Source organism: Amborella trichopoda, chromosome 11 (genome assembly GCF_054954075.1).
Source record: "Amborella trichopoda isolate Santa Cruz 75 chromosome 11, AtrichopodaSantaCruz75HAP2 v2.0, whole genome shotgun sequence".
NCBI classification, from domain to species: Eukaryota; Viridiplantae; Streptophyta; class Magnoliopsida; order Amborellales; family Amborellaceae; genus Amborella; species Amborella trichopoda.
The window spans coordinates 37,337,513-37,360,276 of record NC_142346.1 but is presented as its reverse complement, the minus strand read 5'-3'; the positions used below and the strand labels follow the sequence as shown (position 1 = coordinate 37,360,276).

The following is a 22,764-nucleotide window of genomic DNA, read 5'->3' as shown; positions in this document are numbered from 1 at the left end:
TTCAGTTATTGCAGGACGGAAAGAGCATGGCGAGGAGAGATTGAGATTCTCTTCGAGAGAAATACGCAGGCTATTTAGAGAGAGAGAGAAATGGTGGCTTTGGTTTTCCTGGGGGTGCGGCCAAACCCAGCAAGAGGGAGGGGAAACCGAGAGCATAAGAAGATTCTCCCGATTTTATAAAATTTAGATTTTTAAAAATAGTAATGATACTAGGCGTAGATGTATCGAAAGTTGAAACCAATGGTTTAAAAACCGGATCGGTAACCCGGATCGGGCTTTTCAAAAACCTATCCGGATCGGCGAATCGGCGATCCGGATCGGAATCGGGTGAATCGGTCAGAATAAAGCTTCAAAAAAATCCGAAAAAATTATTAAAATTCATTATAAATATTGGTTTTTAGGAATTCAATAAAAAATGAGGGTACTCCATTAAGAATTTTCATGTTTTTGAATGAATATGCAAATATTGATATGTTCTTTCCCTGCATGAACCGCCATTCAGCATTTAATTTACAGTATTTCGTGCTCATCCCTACACTGTTGCTGTTGGGACTCGATATGTGAATAATATGGTTGGGATAGGGTGGCCTCAGAATCATCATCTCTCTCGTTTTCTCTTTGAATAATATGGATTAAAAAAAAAAAAAAACAAATTTTCAAAAAAATCTATCATGGATTAAAAAAAAAATCACAAATTTTCAAAAAATTCTATCATGGATTACAAAAAAAAATTCGATCATGGATTAAACAAAAAAAATCACAAATTTTCAAAAAATTCAATCATGGATTACATAAAATTCGATCATGGATTACATAAAATTCGATCATGGATTACAAAAAAAAACAAACAAAAAAAACAAAAAATTCAATCGTGGATTACAAAAAAAGAAAAAAATAGTTCGATCATGGATTACAAAAAATTCAATCATGGATTACAAAAAACTCTATCATGGGTTACAAAAAAAGCAAAAAACAAAAAATTCAATCATGGATTAAAAAAAAACAAACAAACATTTCAATCATGGATTACAAAAAAAAAACAAACATTTCGATCATATATTACAAAACATTCGATCATGGATTACAAAAAATTCTATCATGGGTTACAAAAAAAAAAAAAAAAACAAAAAAATCGATCATGGATTACAAGAAAAGAAAACAAACATTTCGATCATGGATTACAAAAAATTCTATTATGGGTTACAAAAAACCAAAAAATTCGATCATGGATTACAAAAAAAATCTATCATGGATTACCAAAAAAAAAAAAAAAAAAAAAAAAAAAAAAAAAAAAAAAAAAAAAAAAAAAAAAAAAAAAAAAAAAAAAAAAAAATTCCGTACGGAATCGCCGATTCACTGTTCGGACTCGCCGATTCCGCACAGTGAATCGGCGATTCACTGTACAGAATCGTCCGGTTCTCTCTAGAACCGGACGATTTCCGATTTTCGGGGCGATCCGGTTCCTTTTTCACTATTTCCGAGTCGAACCGGGCGAGTCCGGTTCGACTCGGCGTTTTTTAAAACGCTGGTTGAAACATAAAAATCTAAAAAATTGACGAAGGAGAAGGTTTATATAGAGCCGAGGCTCTAAACAATCAAATTAGAGCCCACCTGAAACATGAGATTGTTTTGATTCTTAAATTTTTTCAAATTGATCATCTCCCAGTCAAAATATATGGACATGAAAAAAAAATAGATTTCAAGTTTTAAACATAGGAGTTGGGATTCTATATAAAGAGACCATATGTCTTTAGAAAATGGTTATATGAGGTTGAGGGCCCGATCAATCAAATTAAGGTGCACCTCAAAATTTTATTATTTTGATGCCAAAAAATACTCAAATCCGATGGTCTCACCTTGATATGCATGGACATAAAAATAAAATGAATGAACTTCAGGTCTTGGAAATAATGTACCTTGTAAGGCATTATCTAGACCGTCAATTGTTTTTTGGCAAGTGTTGGTAGATCTGCTTGATCTACACTATTTTTGAAGCTTTAAATTTTATAATTAGAGATGAAAATAAATTCTCGGCCCATCATACAGATTTTTGGTACTGAAACGACATCTTTCGACATTGTTTGAAGTTGCACCTTGCTTTGAATGTTTAGAGCCTCAACCTTATACAAACTACATCATTTATCGCAATCACTCCTACACATTAGATGTCATTTATGGCTCTCTCTATTCGAGAGAATTTAGGCGTAGCACCAATAGGCAATAAAATAAGAGAGAGTAAGCTTAGGTAGGTTGGCCATGTGTACCGCCGATCAAATATAGAACCTGTTAGGAGGTGTGAGTTAGTTCAAATGAAAGAACTAAAAAAAACAAGAGGTAGGCCAAAAAAGACGTGGTTGGAAGTAGTTTGAAAATATATGAGGACTTATGACCTCACTGAGGATATGACATTTAATGGAGCAAAATGAAGAACCAAGATTCATATAGCCGACCTCAATTAATTTGAAAAATACTAAAATAATAATGTTGATGATGATGATTTAGAGCACTATCTCTATTATATATTATTTTTAAGTGTCTCTTTAGAGTTAAGGTCCATTCTAGCTTTAATTTACAATTCTTTTCTTATTCTTGTAACATATATCCACCCGTAACTTTAGCTTTTTCTTATTCTTGTAACATATATCCACCCGTAACTTTAGCTTATTAATGTGTTTATATTTCAAGTAGAGATATTAAGCTAGGTTTCAAATAGGGTGTTAGCAAATCATCAACCATCCATTGTCACCAATGGGAAGTTGAGGAGATGCTAGCATACTGTGTCAAACACAAATGTCAACGTACTGTACAAACAATTGTGACAGTAAATAACCTACAATAATGACAGATACAATTTTATAACATAGAAATATATAATAATCTCTAACTATGAAGGAACTTAAGAGTACAATGATGGACCAAATCGTTCCTCTCAAGGAGAAATAGATAGTTACACATACCTTGAAATAGATAGTTACACATACTTAAAAACTCCTTTGAAATATTCCCTTTTTTTTAAGATAAAAGGTTCTTTGAAAACTACATTGAATCAGAATGATGAGTTAAAACGCTGTCATAAAGTTCGGGATGCCGTAGGTGCCTTTTAGTACAAGTATGAAATCAGATTTTCATTGTATCTCCGAGACAACCACAACTTACATTTCAAGAAAACTATTGCTTTGATTCCTTGCTCATTTCCCTAATGAAAGTTCACGTTTTTTTAAAATTTGTACAAAAAAGCCTTAAAAAGCATCTTATGCATATCCGGTTAACTGTTTGGGTTCGATTTTTTCCGCCTTGAAATTTTCAATACCACATATTTAAGGCCAATTTGGACTTTCAATTTTTTCTACCTTGAAATTTTCAATACCACATATTTAGGCCAATTTAGACGTTTCATGTCACCTGCCGCCACACTGGCACTTAGATTGGGGAAAAGTGCTGTTTAAAATTATCAATATGGAGCGGTGCAAGTATAAATAGAGAAAATTTATTTCCAAAAAGGAAAAGTATGTAAGGAGACCATTTGTCTATATAAGGAAGTCACCACTGCTCTTGTTTGTCAGTTTTCAAATTGAATGACTACGAGCATGTTTTTGTCTAAGCTCAAATTTTAGAAGAAATTTCCTCAAATTTCGTTACACACTCCAAGCAGTCCAATTTGATATCCGATGGTTAGGAGTAATTGTGACCTCTTTGTAATAAAGATAAGAGATTATGTAATATGAGATCATTTATTTTTAGCTCAAGGAGGTCTCAATCATTAGATGTGAAATTCAATAGATTGAAGTGTGTCACAATAGTTGTGCATAATCAATGATACGTCCTCAACGCCAGATTTCAAATCCGACGGTCAATAATGATTATGGCCTTAGCAAAAATAAATGGTCTCCTTGTATATATTTCTTTAAGATAAATAGTCTTATAGTATACAATCCCATCTCAAAATCACAAATGTCGACCAAACTCCTGCTTGTTGCACTTCTGAATAAAAGAACTACATTGGTGGACTCATATGAAGTAAACAAATCCAGTGTTGTAGAACCAAGATCGACAAGGTAAACCACCATCAAAAAATATGGTCTAGATTGAGAAATTACAAATCTAGATCCATAAATCGAATTGATTCTCCAGTGTGAGAATCGGTCCAAAAGATAAAAAAAATGAGAAAAAAAAAATATATATATATATATATATATAATGCGTGGGAACTAAGCAATCGCCCAATTCCCAAACTCTCTCCGTTCTATATACGTCCATAGGAACTGAACCTCTTCTCGGTTCCAATAACGAGCTGGGTTAGTCTAGATCAAATCCGAATCCACCTTGTCAGTTTTTTAAACAATAAGCAAACCCATTGCTGAAACGCAGACATGCCCTAAAGTTACTGACATTAAAAAGAAAAAAAAGAGAGTTAGAGAATCCCATCCAACACCAAGATACAAGGTCTGATTGGCACTACTACTTGGTTTCCACTCCACATCTCAAGGCTAAGTATTTAAGAAGCGTCCAACATTTCAGGAGTAAATCATACAAAAGAAGAGCCTCACAGGATGTATACTCTGTCCATAAATGGTGGGCCAATGATTTCATGTAACCGTACATGATGCAATAATCTTAAAAAATTATCATATGGCTATTTGTTTGATTCAAATTTTGAAATATACACTCTTTTCTTTTCATTCTAACGAATAATCACAAAAAAAAAAAAATTGAAAACACAACCTAAAAAGTAATTTTTTAGCCCAATTAACATAGGCCGTTCATTTTGATAAGATGCTTAGATCTAGGCTTTAGAAGCAATTTTTCATTTCAAATTTTTTTTGGATGACTTTATTATCATTAGATGAACAATGTTAAAAAGAAAAAAATGATTTTGACTTTATAACGGCTAATATCTTGAAATTCACAAAATGAATGATCTAGATTTGTTTTTGGAGGGGACTCATTTTGACCATATCTAGGGTTCAAATTGAACTTTTTTTTTTTGGAGGAGATTGATTATTGAGATGAAGAGAGTGTGTGTGCAAAATTTGAGGTCAAACAAATACCACACATGGTTTTCTAGAAGTGCCGTTGCATTAAATTATGATACAATCGTTTGCATTGGATCACTGCTCTACATGGTGATATATATATATATATATATATATATATATATATATATATATATATATATATATATATATATATATATATATATATATATATATATATATCTGTGTGTGTGTGTGGAAAAGGCTTATGTGAGCCAATGGGCTCACAAGAAAAAATGAGCTCAATGGCTCAGATTGAATCCGAGCCGATCCAACGATCACAGATGCCCGGTAGTATTTGAATTTTAATTTTTTTCTACTAATTCAAATCTCTTGAAATATTAGACGTGTGTTGATAAAAAATATGTGAATATTTGAAAAATGTTTAAAAAATATTTTACATGAAAAAATAACCAAAATACTCCAGTAAATTTTGGGGGTATTTTGGTCATTTTTTATTTTTCAGATTATGTTTTTATATTTTTATTAGGTGCGTCTTGATGAGAAGAATATTCACCTAAAATTTCAAATGATTTGGATTTGTAGAAAAAAAATTAAAATTCAAACACTCTCGGCCGTTAGATCGATTCAGATTCAATCTGAGCCATTGGATTTATACTATTATGTGAGTTAGTGGGCTCACCCTAGCATCTTTATATATATATATATATATATGAAAATAATCCTGTGAGCGAGTGGGCTCACAAGTAAAAATGAGTCCAACGGATGCCTTTGAATTTTAATTTTTTTCTATGAATCCAAATCAATTGAAATTTCAAGAATGTTTAATTTTTTTTCTATGAATCCAAATCAATTGAAATTTTATGAATGTGTTCATCAAAAATAGTTGAATCTTTGAAAAATATCAAAAATATATTTTACATGAAATTGACCAAAATACCCTTGTAAAGTTTCAGGGGTATTTAGATCAATTTTTTTTGTGGATTATTTTTTTTATATTTTTATTAGGTATAGCTTGATGAGTAGAACAAACGCTTAAAATTTCAAGTAATTTAGATTGTAAAAAATAAAATAAAATTCAAACACTACCGGACATCCGTGATCGTCAGATCGGTCCAGATTCAATCTGAACCGTTAAGCTCATTTTCCATATATATATATATATATATATATATATATATATATATATATATATATTCTCAAATGAAATCAAGAAAGAAAGGGAGGAGATCGCTGCAAAAAAATTTCTATTACTTAATATCACTTAAAATCCACTTCTTCCGTTCTTTCGCATATCATGTCGGGAAGACCACCACATTAGAATTTACATGTATCAACATCAGATATCGACACATATATATATATATATATATATATATATATATATATATATATATATATATATATATATATATAACACAGCTTCAATTTACAAATGAGCATTCATTCCCCAGCTAAAACTCGTCTTCTGGGAATAGCTCTTCCTTCAAAGAAGGTGCAATCCATTGTATCTGAATATTAGTAATATCCCACAACTCATCTCCATCTCTTTCCACCAGTATCCCCTTCTCCATCATGTCCACTATCATCTTCCTTAGCAAACCAGGTATCTTCTCTCTAACACTTCCTCCTCCAACATCAGCCTTCATTCCAGTGTCCATCCTCCTCAGAACACCAAGCCAAAATGTCCTAAACCCACTAACAGTTCCCATTCTCTCTACAAGTCTCAGAAAAACCTCGACTAAAACTTCCATGGCCATCTCCACAGTGCCCTCCATAAACTTCTTCTCTGTGGCCTTTTCAAGCAAGTCGTCGACCATTGCGAAAACCACAGTGTTGAAGCACTGTAAGCAAGCTTGGGGGCTGAAAAATAGGCCTTCATCAGCTTCGATGATAGCACGGCATAGGGTTGAGACAGCATGGTTGCGTATTTCTTCACGTCTGACTAATGTTATTTTACGCAGAGCATCTGCGAGTTTCATGAACATGCCTATTGCACCACCGCGCACCATCCCCTCGTCACCAGAGGCACCGCTAGCACTGCTTCCGGTGCCACTGCCGCTACCAGGGTCAGAGAAGCCGGCCCTGGCCCAGGCCACAAGCGGGGTCACAGATGCGGCCATGAGATCTAGGAGTTTCATGCTTTTCTCTGGAGGACACAACTGCAAAATATAAGAGAACATAAACCATATAAGCAAATTAAATTGTGCAAGGTGAAAAGAACTATTATGTATTTGTGTATGTGTACATGTGAGTTTAGAGTGGATAGTAAGATGGGTCAAATTCTTGCAATGTCATAATATGAAAAAATGAGGCAGCTACGAACTTATAAACAGCCAACAACAGACAAATACAGAGCAAAAAAACTGGGAAGAAAATCACAATAACAAGGCATAGACATGAGAATCCAAGATCTCTACCATGCACCATGAGAATAAAAATAATAATAATAATCTACAAGAAGGCTCTCTTTCTCCACAATAAACGGTTTTTTTTTTTTCTTTCACAAAAACCCCGTTCTGTTACATAGTCAGTTTCCTTTTATTCCCCACCACTTGCCGTTCTAAAAGATCTTCTCTACTAAAATGAAGACCTTTGTTCTCCATACCACACCACTTATCAAAATTCTACTACGATTTTCCTCGGCTTGTCCAGGAATACTAGTGCGATTCATTGCTTTCGGAACCCTAGTTGTGTTGAAAGCAGTGGTAAATAGTGGCTATTTGACAATAGCTAGATAGAATTTTCTCAGTTTCCCTTTATTCTGTAGCAGTAGAAGAAAGAATAACTAGTGGCATGATTCCAAATTATGGACCGTGGCCAGAGGCAGTGTTCCAAAAATCGAAACAGCCTCGTATATCAGCCAAGCGCTGGTCCGAATAACCGGTAAACCGGCGGATTCAATAGACTTATCCGGTATGTCCCAGCCAGTCCAAAAAGTGTATAAAAAAAATAAAAATTTCAAAAAGATATTAGTTTATTAAAGCTTGATTAAACAAAGGACATCCAAAATGAAGATTCATAGTAATCCAAAAATTGATTTTAAAAAAAAATTTAAAAAACTTGATTTTAAAAAATTGATTAAAAAAAATAAGACAAAATGTAAAAATAAGTATTCATGCCAAAAAATTTTTCAATCTTTTCCAAAATGATAAAAAACATATAAAGGCACATTAGAAATAAATCCATAATTTTTTTGGATTTTATAAGGGTGAGGTCCTAAACAATGAAATTAAGGCGCACCTCAAAAACTCACTAGAAGATGTTGTTTCGAAGCTCAAAAATCCTCAAATCGATCATCTGAACCTCAAGATGTATGGACATAAGGAAAAATGAATTTCAATTCTTGGAAATGTTGCATCTCGTAATGCATTTTTTAGAACGTCAATTTTCAAATTTATGTCCATTATTTTCTCCTTTTCTAATATTGAAGCTTTCCTTTATAATTATAATTTAAAAATAGAAAATAAAATAAAATAAGGGTGAGGCTCTCAGAAGATGATGTTTCGACGACAAAGAATCTTCAAATTAATCATTTGAACCTCAAGATGTATGGACATAAGGGAAAATGAATTTCAATTATTGAAAATATTGCATATTGTAATACATTTTTTGGGTTGTCAATTTTCAAATTTTTCAAGTGATCATAGATCTGCTCGTTCTACACTATTTTGTATGCTTTAAATTCTATAATTAGATATTAAAATGAAATTTCAGACCATCACAAAGGTTTTAAGTACTGAAGCAATATATTATTTGAAGGTGAGCCTTACTTTGATTGTTTAGGGCCTCAGCTTTGTGCAAACCACACCATTTAAAAATTGACTATTGTTCTCAAAATCTTCATTACAATTAATTTCTAAGTTTTTTTTGTACTTTTTTGTTTAATTGATGACTTATTTTTCTGCCTCTTCTAAAAACTTCCATACTTTAAAAGTAGTTAATTTTTTTTTTATTTTAAAAAATTTTAAAATACTCATAAAAGTTACATGCATTTTTCTACAAAAATAGGTATAAGAGAACTCTCTCTTCTTCCTTAATATGTTTACAACTAAATAACTATTCGTATTTTATTATTTTTATGCCCTCAAAATTTATCTATAACAAATTTTTAGGATTTTTAAACACTAGAAAATTTCATTCGAGTTCTTTAGTACAAAGATAGAAAATTTATATTTTAAAATAAAATCTTCTTTTGCAGGAATTTTCACAATCTATCATTGTTGATTTTCTCTTTATAACTAAAGATTCTAATTCCTTTAAAAAAAATCATTTGCTTGTTTTCATGATTCTTAAATGTATAAACTAGCATAAATTCTTAACACCCACACCCACACACCCACACACACACACACACACACACACACACACACACACACACACACACACACACATATATATATATATATATATATATATATATATATATATATATATATATATATATATATATATATATATAGTGCCTCCAAAATTATTTATAACTAATTCTTAATTGTTATTACAATTTTTTATGTGTTGACTATAAAGAAAGAATGCCAGCTTTATTGGTTATTTTTAAATACTTAATTTCAAGTACAAATTTACCAGCTATTTTTTTCAAAATTTTATATTTGAAATTTTAAAGTGTCCCAAACATAAAAGACAGAAAATGAATTTTAAAGTGTCCCGAATATAATTATGGATTTTAAATTTTTGAAATTTAAACTTTTATTTATGATACATTTTCCTTTTTTAAGAGCTTTTAAAATAAAAAAGGTACATTTTCCTCTTCTAAGAGCCTTTAAAATAAAAAATAGAGGCTAGTTTTAGAAAAAAATTATGCTTTAAAAATAGTTTATAATCAATTTCTAAAATTTTGACAATAACCTTGTATACGCTTACATATCCAATAGTTTGGCATAATTCTTTAGGATGTAAAACTAATGTCATTTAAGTTGCCCGAAACAGGAGATAAGGACACTAAAATTGTACTATAGTTTTCCTTTGTTCTATGTTTTTTATTTTTTCTCTTTTCTTTTTGTGTTTTTCATCTAACTCTGCTTACATTTTGCATTAAAAATGAATCATTGATTTATTTTATTATTCTTCTGACTTCTTTTTATATTTATACTACAACATATGTAAGTCCACTAGCAAGTCGTTAAGAGATGGTATTAATCATAGGATTTCAATCCATAATCTGCTTTAAAGAGGGAAAATAATCTACTACTCTGCTCAATGGGACAATGTAACCATGTTTGAAAAGTATACTATTCATATATGTCAAAACAAGTACAATTTCAACAACCAAAAAACTCAATTAAAATTTGAATTTCTTGTACTTTTTTCTTAATTTTGACCTTTCTTTTTTTTTTTGGTAATTTTATGTTCTTTAATTATATTCAAACATTTCATAAAATTACTTGTCATTTAGAAGCAATATAGGTTGTGTGGTTTGAAAATTTAGAATTCACAAGTTGCTAAGGAGAGGACTAACTTCCTAACACTCTTAGTCTACATGAATTTCAAAATCATTTCATTCGTATATCTAGTGCTATTATCTTTAAAAAATGCAAATCTACGAAACTTATTTTACAGAATTTTTTTGAATCAGTGTGTATATGTTTGTGTGAGCCTACAAGCCAACAAATGGCATATTGCTCTATGAAGTCATTCTTATTTCACAGTTTTAATTTTTAGTATTCTATATTTTTTAAAGGAAAAATTACATACATATTTATTATAGTTTCTGTTATTACAGCTCTACCTAATAGTTTCTGTTATTACCATCTTACCTTATTCAACAACTGAATTCAAATTATTTTTCGTTGTTAAACAGAATCAATTTCGGTTATTTAATAATAAAAAATTTTAAATTTTCTTCCTCAAGAACCAAATTTTTTTCTCTCTTGTGGGTCTGCATATCCTCTCTCTACCTCTCTCTCCATTAGATGAGTAAAAACGGTTTTTTTTTTTTTTAACTCTCTCTCTCCCCTTCACCAAAGGTCTTTTTCGGATAAGTTCATAATCCCTAGATTTCTCCTAAATATAGGGGTACAAACTCGTTGAGATAACCATGAATTCAAAGAGATATAGAGAATACGCTATAAGATTTCTCTTAATCTTCTAATTTCATAATCCCTACGATTTCTTCTAAATTTAGGAGCTCAAGATTTCTCCTAATCTTCTAATCTCATAATCCCTAACATTTTTCCTAAATTTAGGGGCTCAAACTAGTTGCTCCCATTTGATTTTATGGGATAACTATGGCTTTAGAGATGTAGAGAAAATACGCCACAATAGAGAGAAAACATTTTTCTCTTCTTCAAGAAGGGAAGTTGGTGCATTTTTTGAAAAAAAGTAAAGTCATATTTTTTAAAAATTTTCGATCTCATAATCCCTAACATTTTTCTTAAATTTAGGGGCTCAAACTAGTTGTTCCCTTTTGATTTTATGGGATAACTATGGCTTTAGAGATGTAGAGAAAATACGCCACAATAGAGAGAAAACATTTTTCTCTTCTTCAAGAAGAGAAGTTGGTGCATTTTTCGAAAAAAAGTAAAGTCATATTTTTTAAAAATTTTCATTTGGAAACTATGTATGCAATTTTTCCTTTTTTAAAAGGATAAAAGGTTTATGTATGCATAAACATTTGCTTCTCCCAAGGCATCACACATACATCTTAAAGATAAATGTGGAGTTGTGGTCTCTCTAAAGAAAGGCAAAGATCTGCTTACTGGGCTGATAGCTCATTCTATTTTTAATTTGTATATTTTTCTTCAAAAATTAGTTTGTAATTGTTTTAACACACTCATGATCGCCATATTAGAACAATTATATATAACTAAGACATTAAGTCCAAAATCCATCACAAAATGGATTGCGAATAGGGGATGCATATTGAGTCCTAGGACTCATAAAAACCAGATTTGCTTTTAAAAGGACAATGTCATTTCCCTTTAAAAAAAAAACAACAGAACAATGTCATTTCTAAACAATGTCAATCTATAGTTGAAGTCTAACTTGATGGCATTGATTTAGACTAGTAGTTGAAGTCTAACTTGATGGCATTGATTTAGACTAGTAGTTGAAGTCTAACTTGATGGCATTGATTTAAACCAGTGATTAAAAAACGCCGGGTTGGCATAGAATCGCCAAGTTCGATCCAGAAATCGGTCACCCCGTGTCGGTTCTGTAAATATATAGAAAATCGCTTGGGTCTAGAAGAACACTGGCGATTTGCTACAGTAAAATAACGTTTCAATACAGTAAAAACACCAAATCACCGATTTGGACCAGTTCACTATTTTTGCACATGTTTTTTCACGAATCCGGACTAGTTTTTGTAATGTCAGATCCTAGTCACCGATCCATTTTTTAAAGAGTGCGGTTTGTATAGTGCCGAGGCTCTAAACAATCAAATTTGAGCCCACCGTCAAGAAATATGATTTTAATATTGGAAATTTTTGTAATAGCCTTAAAATGTATTTTCATCTTTAATTATAAAATTTAAAAAATTGACGGTCAAAAAATACGTTACAAGATGCACTATTTCCAAAACTTGACATCTATTTTTTTCTCATGTCCATGCATCTTGATGTCGAGATGATCAATTTGATGATAATTGGGCATCAAAACAACCTCTTCTATTGAAATTTTTGAGGTAGGCTCTACTTTGATTGTTTAGAGCCTAGGCTCTATATAAACTTTTCCCCTTTTTAAATCAATGATTTAAACTAAATACATTTGACTAAAGTGAAACTCAATTTATTAGTTGAGCATATTACCTTGGACGCGGCGAACCCAAAGGCTGTGTCCACACACATGAGGAAGTTCACTTTGGTGATATGCACACCTCCCTCCATGAGCCCCACCAGTGTGTCGGCGCCTTCTTCGAACACCTCATGGTTTCGAGCACTCAATGAGAGCAGTGATAGTGCACTACGCCAACCTACATGAGTATGTATACTCTCAGCATTTTGTATCAATATCCTACTAACCATCCTGACAAATGGCTCACATCCTGTTTCTAATATCTTCCCAGCATCTAGCTTCCATGTAAACTGTATCGATCTAAATATTAACTCTTCGGCAAGTTTCTCTGGTCGTTGAGCCATTATTCTTCGGCATATACGAAGAAGACCTAATAGTGTCTTCTCTACGAAGCAGTTGAAGGAAATTGCTGAGAAATGGGAGATTAGGATGAGAGACTCGTAAACACCGGGCCAAAAGTAAGCGAACCGGTCTGTGTTCTTAATGGTGATACCTACTAGGAGCTCAATGCATAGGGACACTGCATCTTCCTCCTCGCTTAGGGTGCTACTATACTTTTGGGCTCGACCAGCTGCTATTACTAGGGCTTTGGCCAAGTTCTCTAGGGAGTCTATGTTGAGAGATCCACTTCTTGTGAAGATGGTGTCTATGCTGCATTGTTGGATAACCTGGTGAAAATTTCAAACATTGAAACTATGAAACCTTATTAAGGAAGCCAAGATTACATATCATTTACATGCAACATATCATAGTAGAATTTGTTTTGATGGTTTGTATTAGTGGCTACTCATGTGCATACATGACACATTCATCAACACAATGAAAAGCATATTGTATGTGAAGCTTTTACATAATAAAGGCTTGTTAAAGCCAAGATTCTTCGTATTTATTTGAAAGGGAAAATATCTCCATATCCCTTTTTAGGTTTCATGATAAACCCAAGGTTTCAAAAGATATCTTTTAACTACATGGCCACTTTAAACCTACTTTTTAACTTAAACAAATCTGAGAAAGACATGCTATTTCTAAACCCAATCATTTCTCTCTCTTCACTTATGTCTCAAACTTCTCTATTTCTCTCTCTTCCTATGTCTCTGTCTCACTCTCTCACTCTCCTCCTGTGTTTTCCAAACACTTTTTTCTCTCTTGCCAATAACCTCTCACCTCCATGAAGCCCTTCTCTCTCTAGAAGTTTGAGATGTCTTTTTAGATTTGTTTGGCCTAAAAAAACAAGTTTAAATTGGCTCAGACGGTTAAAAGAAATAAAATGTACGAGTTTTATGCCCCAACATATCTTTTAAAACCGTGCATCTATTGTAAAATGAAACCTAAAAATAGAGGGATATGGAGATGTTTTCCCTATTTGAAATAGTTGAATTACTCATTTATTAAGAAAATGAAGCTAGAATAAATATGGATGTGTTTCCTTTTATGCGTAGGTTGAAAAAATGGGGCATAGAGACAATGATCTTGTCTAGAAATAGGTATGTGTTTCGTGAGAATACATACATGTACACATGCATGCATATGTATGCATGTACGTGTATACATATAAAACGAATGTATGCATTTACACATGTATATGCATGTATACTTTCATCTCACCATGTGCGCCAAACTTTTCGCTTTCAATATCTTATGAAATTTGTTCTTACTATCACTAACATGATATGGTATGGAGGAATGGGCTCAAGGCATAGATGGTCAGGGTGGAGTGTACCATAATATGATGCCTTGAATTCCATTCTTACTACAGGAAATGGACCTTTTCCCACTTAACTACCCAAAAGAAAACATGATTAGTATGTGTTCTGTCCTATTTTTTTGTCAAAGTCGGTTTAGATCAAATTACACTACAAGGAATACCTGTAGGTTCCTCTCAAATTCATTGCCTACTTGAGATGTCCTCATGTCCTCGGCACATGTGTCAAGTGATAGGAACTGCGTGAACCTCCCCATCAAACCAGAGTTGCGCCTTGATAACACATGATGCAAGTGAGAAGGGAAAATGACCCCTGCTTCTGATTTTCCAAAATTTGCAGCTGAATTTCCTTGTGTTCCTTCATTCTCACCTTCTTCATCCTCGTCATTGTGGTTATCCACTATGGACTGAGGCAAAAGCTTTAACTTATTCAATTTCAACAAACATTCAACTATGTTTCGCCACCCACTTCTAATGGAATTACCATATTGATTTGCTATTGCAAACACTGTTATGACAGCGACTCGGGGCTTTGGGTCATCGGCAAATGCATATATTGTATCTTCTACTGATGTGTAGGGGCTGAGTAATGTTGTAAACTTACATAGAGATGTTAATAACTCATCTAATGCATCTTCTAATCTATAATTTGCCATCTTAGCAATGGCTGAGAAACCCTCAATACAAATGCGAATGATTTCCTCATCATCTGCATGCTCAAAAGATGCTGAAATTGCAGCAATTGAGGGGCCTGAAATTGCAGCAAACATTTCGCGACCGAGTTGTGGTCCACCTTTCCAAATGGCGTATGGCTCCATTTTACTAATTGATGTCTTGGTTAGTGTAGTCCATTTGCTAGGTACTTTTTCTGGAGACACGTGATCATTTGTAGAGGAGAGGGTTATCTCATTGTTGCCTATAGAATGATAAAGCTCGGATAGGTATTCTCGAGGAAGATCATTTCCGGCGTTTATGCACCGATTATTGCGAATGAATTCTTCCTCAGTCATCTTCTTCTTCACCTGCCATAGTAACGCAAGAACTTTTCAATAATTATTTAGGAGGTTAAAATTTTGGAACTTACTCAAGTAAATGAATATGCACAACAATTGACAAAATTCAAGAAAAATAAATTGCCAATGGAGAACTTAAGGCCAAGAAATCTTTATAAAATCAGTGGTATTCCATATAAGATATTCCAATCAAAATATATTAGAGGTGAAATGGAATATGTGAGCTAGCTTGGTTAACATGAGGAAGAAAAATGGTTATTTAAAATACCCACATAGTATTGCAAATATTTGCTCATTATCCTAAAAATGAGGTATTATTGTCAATACCGATGCATTTTTCTCATTAATCACTCGAATAGAAAATAAAAATAGCAAGAGATGGCAAGGGAGGCCAAATCATTTTAGTAAGTGTTAATATTAGAAAACAATAATCCTTACAAAAATTAAAATACAATTCAAATAAATAAAAACAAACTAGGAGGTTTATCTCATCATCCAAGCCTTATCCCAGGGGTCGGCTATATAAAAACCAGGAGGTTTATCTATAAAATTTAAAAAGATCGGGTCTCCGGAAGAAGCAAAAATCTCAAGAATTAACAATACTAATATAAAATGAACTCAAGAAAACAACTTTTTAAGGGTTGAAGAAATCCAACTAAATGATAATCCAAGCACAAAGGAAATTATATATAAAAGCCTTATGAAAGGGTGGATGACTACCTGAGCATTATGTTGGTCTGTGTTGAGCATGATTAGTGAGTAGCATAGTACAAAAACTGCATCTTTGTCAGCAAACATTTCGGTCTCCTGATCACTATAGAACTTCTCAGCAAAGGCCTCCAAGATTCTTTGTATCTTCTGAGACTCTCCTGGTAATCGAAAAGTCTCTAAATATGTTCTCAATGCTATATCAAGAATCACGCTTGAAAAATCGAAAGTCGATGTCAATTCCTTTAAGACTTGTATATTGAACTCATCAGGATCTCCAAGAAAATCTCCAATTAGTGTCTTATCAAGACCCATTGTGTACCTCAAGAAGTGACCTACACTTTGAGGGTCTGGTTCCTCTGGTACTAAGTGATTAGCCCTAAGGAAATACATTCCTTTCTTTTGATCCCTATTAAAATGGTCTCCGGCAATGGCCAACTTCTTCTTAAACCACTTCCTTTCCCTTAGAAATTTCACCCACTTTTGGGAATCCTCATAATCGTCGCATTGAACTGTCCATAGAGTCTTGTAGGATGTAATTTCGACAGGAATATTATCTTCTTCATTGCTTTGTTCATCTAGAACACAATCCGTGATGTTTTGGATTATGACCACAAGGCCTTCCAGTGATTGCACTTGCAGACTAGTCATCGGAGAGTTAACCGGAAAAGCATGCTTGCAAAGCAAGTTCCCAATTTGCTCAAACACATTTTGACACATGGGATCACAATCAAAATTTGTATACATCTCCATTGCGAATTGGGGTAGCCTACAAAAGCTTATCAGACCTTCAATGGCTACTTCTTGTTGTTGTTGCTTTTGAAATGAGGGAGCAAACTTCACATTGGAGGCTATGATTCTTAGCAAAACATGCACAAAGAAGGCCTCAAGTTGGAGCTTCAAAGAGCAACGAAGGTGGTGGTATAGGTTTAAGACAGTGCTGCAGATTATAGAGAGAACTATAGGGGAGCTTCGTGGTCCGTAATGTATCAGATGGTGGAGAAGATCATCTTGCACTATCTTAAGGAGCCTTGGGTGCTTTCCAATTCCTTCACCACCCAATTCAATGGCTGAGTTTATTAGAATCAAAATAAAAAGTTGCATGTCTTCATCAAAACCTCCACCACTCATTTCTCCATCTGAAGAATCAACTAAGTTAAGGAGTGTGCATAGGAAATAGAATATATCTACCATGCATGCAATTCCATAGCCTGAAGAAGGATGGGAGGAAGAAGAGGAGTCTTCACACTGTGAATCAAGGTCTTCTCTATCATCGTCTGTGCCTTCGAGCTCAGGTAAACGCATGAAGATGACCTGTAAGCTGATTTTATGTAAGCTTTAAAACATGTGAATTGCAAATAGGGAAAGTATATAATGAAACCATTTATCTTTCATACAAGGTGGTCACAATTAATCTTGACCATTGGATGCGAAATTAGGTGGCTGCATTTATTTCATCAAGCTCAAAGTTCAAATAAATTTTCTCAAACTTTGTGACACACCCAAGCTATCAAATTTCACATTTGATGGTTATAAGTAAAAGTTTATATACAGCTTAGGCTCTTAACAATCAAATTAAAGCCTACCTCAAAAATTTCACTAAAAAAGGTTGTTTTGATGCCCAAATATCTTCGAGCATCTTGATTTCAAGATGCATGGACTTGAAAAAAAAATGGATTTCAAGTTTTGGAAATAGTGAATCCTGTAATGCATTTTTGGACCGTCAATTTCTAAGTTGTTCAAGTTTTCATAGATTTGCTCGATCTACACTATTTTTTAAGTTTTAAATTTTAAAATTAAAGATAAAAATAACTTTTAAAGCTAGATTTCTAGAATTGAAACCACATTTCTCGACACTATTCGAAGGTGGGTTCTAATTTGATTGTTTAGAGCCTCGGCTCTATACAAACCACACCTTAACAAAAGAGGAGAGCATATCATGGCCAAAAATTAACAAGGATATATCTAATGGCCAATAAGTAATTTCATATTTTATTTTTTATTTAAATAAAATTTGTAACTTAATTTTAGGGTATAGGATTATTTTTATAAAGAAAGCTGAATAAAAATGATTAAAAAATACTTTAAATAAAAATAACGAAAATTCCCCTAAATTTATTATGATCAACATTTTCTATTCAAAAGTTTTTGTTATCATTATTTAATTCTACTTATAAAATAAAGCTAAAACTTAAATTTCGTATTAATTCTATTTTTTAATAAAAATAAAAATAAAACCTCTTTTTGTCCTCGGATGAAGTTGGTTCAATCTTACGCATTACAAGGTGCCTTAAGTGTCCACAGTAAGTGGACACAATAAACGAACTCTAAAAAAATTTAGAATAAAAATAGTACCATAGAAATAAGATCCAAAGAGTTTTGGCAAAGGGAATGAATAAAAAAGGATAAAAATTAGAATAAAAATGAAAGGACATGGTCATGGAGGAAATAAATTCCAGAGTTGTAGCAGGTGTAATAAGGTGCGAATAAAAAAGGATATACCACATTTCCCGACACTATTTGAAGGTGGGGCAAAAATTAACAAGGCTATATCTAATGGCCAATAATTAATTTCATATTTTATTTTTTATTTAAATAAAATTATTTTTATAAAAAAAACTGAATAAAAATGTTTAAAAAATACTTTAAATAAAAATGACCAAAATTCCTCTAAAGTTATTATGATCAACATTTTCTATTCAAAAGTTTTGTTATCATTATTTAATTCTATTTATAAAAATAAAGCTAAAACTTAAATTTCATATTAATTCCATTTTTAAATAAAAAATAAAAATAAAAAGCAAACCACTTTTTGCCCCTCGGATGAAGTTGGTTCAATCTTAAGCATTAAAAGGTGCCTTAAGTGTCCACAGTATGTGGACACAATATACGAAATAAATTCCAAAGAGTTTTGGCAAAGGGTGTGAACAAAAAAAGATTAAAATTTGAATAAAACTGAAAGGACATGGCATGGAGGAAATAAATTCCAGAGTTGTAAGGATGAGGAAATAAATTCCAAAAAGTTTTGGCAAAGGGTGTGAATAAAAAATGATAAAAAATAGAATAAAATGAAAGGACATGACATGGGGGAAATAAATTCAATTCCAGATTTGGAAAGAATAAATAAAGGATATAAAAATAAATTCCAAAGAGTTTTGGAAAAAGGTGTGAATAAAAAAGGATAAAAATTAGAATTAAATTTAATTCCAACTCATAAAAATTAGAATTAAATTTAATTCCAGAGTTGGAAGAAATAAAGGATATAAAAAATAAATTTATTTACAGAGTTGGAAGGAATAATTTATAGAGTTGAAAGGAATAAATAATATAAAAAATTCGAGAGTTGGAAGGAATAAAGAATATAAAAAATTCGAGAGTTGGAAGGAATAAAGGATAAAAATTAGAATTAAATATATTTATAGAGTTGGAAGGAGTAAAGAATATAAAATATAAAAGGAATAAAGAATATAAAAAATTAGAATTAAATTTAATTCTAATTCATAAAAATTAGAATTAAATTTATTTACAGAGTGGGAAGAAATAAAGAATATAAAACATATAAAAAATTTTATGTAAAAGAGGCTCGAACTCTCGACCTCAGGATACCTACGCGCTAGCCAACTGCCCCACAACCCAATAGAGAACAATTTTATTAAAAGTTTAATCTCGACCATAACATAGGTGAAAAAAGATATTTTCCTATGTAGGTAACTTGAAAATCAGTTAGACTTCACTTTGAGATGATTGTCTTCAATTTTCTTTTCCTTTTTTGCGTATATGAATTATGGATTACTAAGTTCTTCTCCTCTAAAAATTTTCTCTCTTTTTTTAAATGCACAGCTTTATGATCAGGTTTGTTTTTTTATAGCACTGTTTGATTGCTCAAACTGGATCCGAAAACTGGCCAAGGGCCAGGTCGGTGTAACTCGGAGACTGGCCGGCTCACCCGACCTAACCAGTCAGGTCCCGGGCCTGAGCGGGTTAAAAAGTGTTAAAAAAATTAAAAACACAAAAAAATATTTAAACGATACCAGAAGTATATTTAAAACATAATTAAATAAAATACATCAAAATGTTGAAAAGTAGTAAAAAAATGGATTTTAAAAAATTAATTTATGCCCAAGACTATTTTAGAAATAATCCATTAAAGAAGGTATAAAAATAAATATTCAATGCCAAAGCGCATTCCAATTTTTTCCGAAGTCATAAAAAATCGAAAACACAATGCATACAAATCTCTTATTTTTTGAGATTTTAGATATATTTCTTGAAATTTTTTAAAATAATCGGCCAGACCACCTAAACCAGGCAAAACCAACGCGACCGCTGACCCGTTCCACATTACTCTGTCGATTCCAAGTTGGACCGGCCGATTTGTCGAATACTGTTTTATAACCTTGCTCGGATTTGAACCAATGCCATTGAGCGGCAGCCCAGGACTCCATAAAGCAAAGAGCCCTTGACACCCTCATTATTGAGCCAAAAGCCGGAGCCCATATTTGTCCTCCTTTCATAATCTAATCTGTGTATACAGAGAGACCTCATTTTAGAGAGAGAGGTTCATGTGGAAAGAGTGAAGAGGAACCTGGACGAGCTCGTGCATGGCGTGCCGGGCTTGTCGGTGCAGTAGGTCTCCACGCCCAGTTGCCTGTTGCACCACTTGGAAGCACGTGTTGAAAGCCACACACACTACCCGGTCGTCCAACAACGTTCCCGCCTTGCACCGCACACACGCCAACAACACCTGCTGTATCCGAACCAGGACTGCATCCTCCAACCCGGCGTCCGTGCGCTCAAGCCGGCAATTAGCAACGGCCTCCACCACCGCCTTCATTGCCTCGGCCGCCGTAGGCGTTCTTCCATCGAAGATCTCCATGCGTAACACCTTGTAAATAATTTCTCTCCTATTGTTACATGGGGCATATTCTGCACGCATAACGCATGCGAAATAAGATACACAACAGTGCATCCACCATCCATTTCGAGTAGAGACGAAGAAAATAAATTAACGTACAGACATAGAACGTGTATGTCTGCACATCCATTCATATCTGCCATCCATTTTTATTGGTATGGTGGATGCAATTTTTGTGTACGTATAGCACTCCCAGTAGTGACCGGTTCATGAAAGTTTTTTTACCTGAAAAAATTATTTCATTTGGTTAAGTGTGAGAATATTTTTACATCAATTAGTTGTCCATTCGTATGAAAATAAGCATTAAAATACAATTGGTATGAAAATATTCTGGAATTTTTTCACATGAAAATATTTTTTATAAATATTTCTACGCGAACCCAATGTGGCGTAGGTACTCATGGCATTTTGCTTTTTATAAACAAAAGATTAAAAATAAAAATAAATTTTTTTCGTGTACCCAGTATGATAAATATGTGCCATGGCAGCAATACAGGTTATGGCAGTCCAACCCATGGGATGGACCGTGATGGAAGAAGACTGCCATGCAAAAGTTAATTAACTACGTTTTTGCCTTCCCCCTGCGCTCATCATCATTCATTTTACAAGTGAAAGATGACGACCCTTATGACCGTATTGTTACCATAACTATAGGTATGATACTGTAAAAAATACATACCTTGAGCACAGCTGAGAGAGCAGTACCAGTGGCCGGTGCAGCGACATCATCGGCCTGGATGACATCAAGAAAAGGGGAGAGAAAGAGCGTGGGATCTACAAAGGCCCAATCATCATTGGGGGCGAAGAGGAATGAGCGAAGGGCCTTCAAAGATTGGATAAGGGGACTCTCTGGGGGCTCTTCGGTGGGAAGGAATTGAGGGGAGGCATGGTCCAGGGGCCGGCGCATAACCGCCAGGACCAAGCTTACTTCTGTGTTTATCATGCATGAGATGGCAAGCTCGCGCTCGGACCTACGTGCTGGCCTCTGGGACGCGGCGCAGCCCTTATCTTCGTCTTCCTTGGGCATTCTTAAAATTCCATGACCTTTGTTCTATCTGTTTCTTTCCCTCGGAACTTAGATTTGTCTTCGTCTCTGTTTTGGCTTGAAGTTTTTTTCAACGATGAATGAGAAAATATGAGATTGATTACATGAACTGAAAATGACACCTTTTGGTCCTGGTCGGATTCCTGCTTTTATGCCTTCTTATGAGAGTGAGCTGACGCGTTTCTTTGTCGGGTATTTTCGTTAACAGGGTACAATTAGCCATCCACGTCTAATACCAAAATGTGTTATATTTCTGTGGGACTATACTATCTATTTACACCTTCAGGTGAAGTCCTTTTACCCAAAAAAAAATTTCGGGTTTTAAATTGAGAAAGTTTTTTAATGTTTCTTTCCATAGAAGCTATATCCTCTCTTTACCATCCAGCCGTTGAGTTTTTATCAAGAGAGCCACTTATCGTTTGGTCTTAGATCCGACATCTCAGAGTATTTTATTTTTAGTTTTTTTAATACAAATTTTTCGAATATAAAATTTGATACGAACCATCTTCTCATTAGGGCGTATCTATAAAAAATATAAATAATAATTAAATAATAATAATAAAATTATCTTTTAAAATTATCAAAGATATTTTTGTTATTTTATTTTATCAAAAATAATTTTTTATATTTTT

General features: G+C 33.2%; 1 protein-coding gene across 1 annotated transcript; it reads right to left on the bottom strand.

Moving 5' to 3' along the window:
* Nucleotides 1–6,224: 6,224 nt before the first annotated feature.
* GNL2 (GNOM-like 2) lies at nt 6,225–22,478 on the bottom strand. The gene is made up of 6 exons (XM_088852589.1): nt 21,767–22,478; nt 20,758–21,057; nt 16,185–17,486; nt 14,616–15,473; nt 12,764–13,417; nt 6,225–7,156 (listed from the first exon to the last, which is right to left on the bottom strand). Exons 1-6 carry the CDS (start codon nt 22,112–22,114, stop codon nt 6,449–6,451), a joined length of 4,170 nt encoding a protein of 1,389 aa, XP_088708715.1. The 5' UTR covers nt 22,115–22,478; the 3' UTR covers nt 6,225–6,448.
* Nucleotides 22,479–22,764: the final 286 nt, after the last annotated feature.

Bases quoted from the DNA above. Each gene is read 5' to 3' on its own strand.
- GNL2 (XM_088852589.1), bottom strand. From the start codon at position 22,114: ATGCCCAAGGAAGACGAAGATAAGGGCTGCGCCGCGTCCCAGAGGCCA. The intron at 15,474-16,184 runs GTAGTCATCCAC...TTACTATGGCAG, and splicing joins CAGACCAACATAATGCTCAG to GTGAAGAAGAAGATGACTGA. The intron at 7,157-12,763 runs GTAATATGCTCA...TATATTTTGCAG, and splicing joins TTGGGTTCGCCGCGTCCAAG to TTGTGTCCTCCAGAGAAAAG.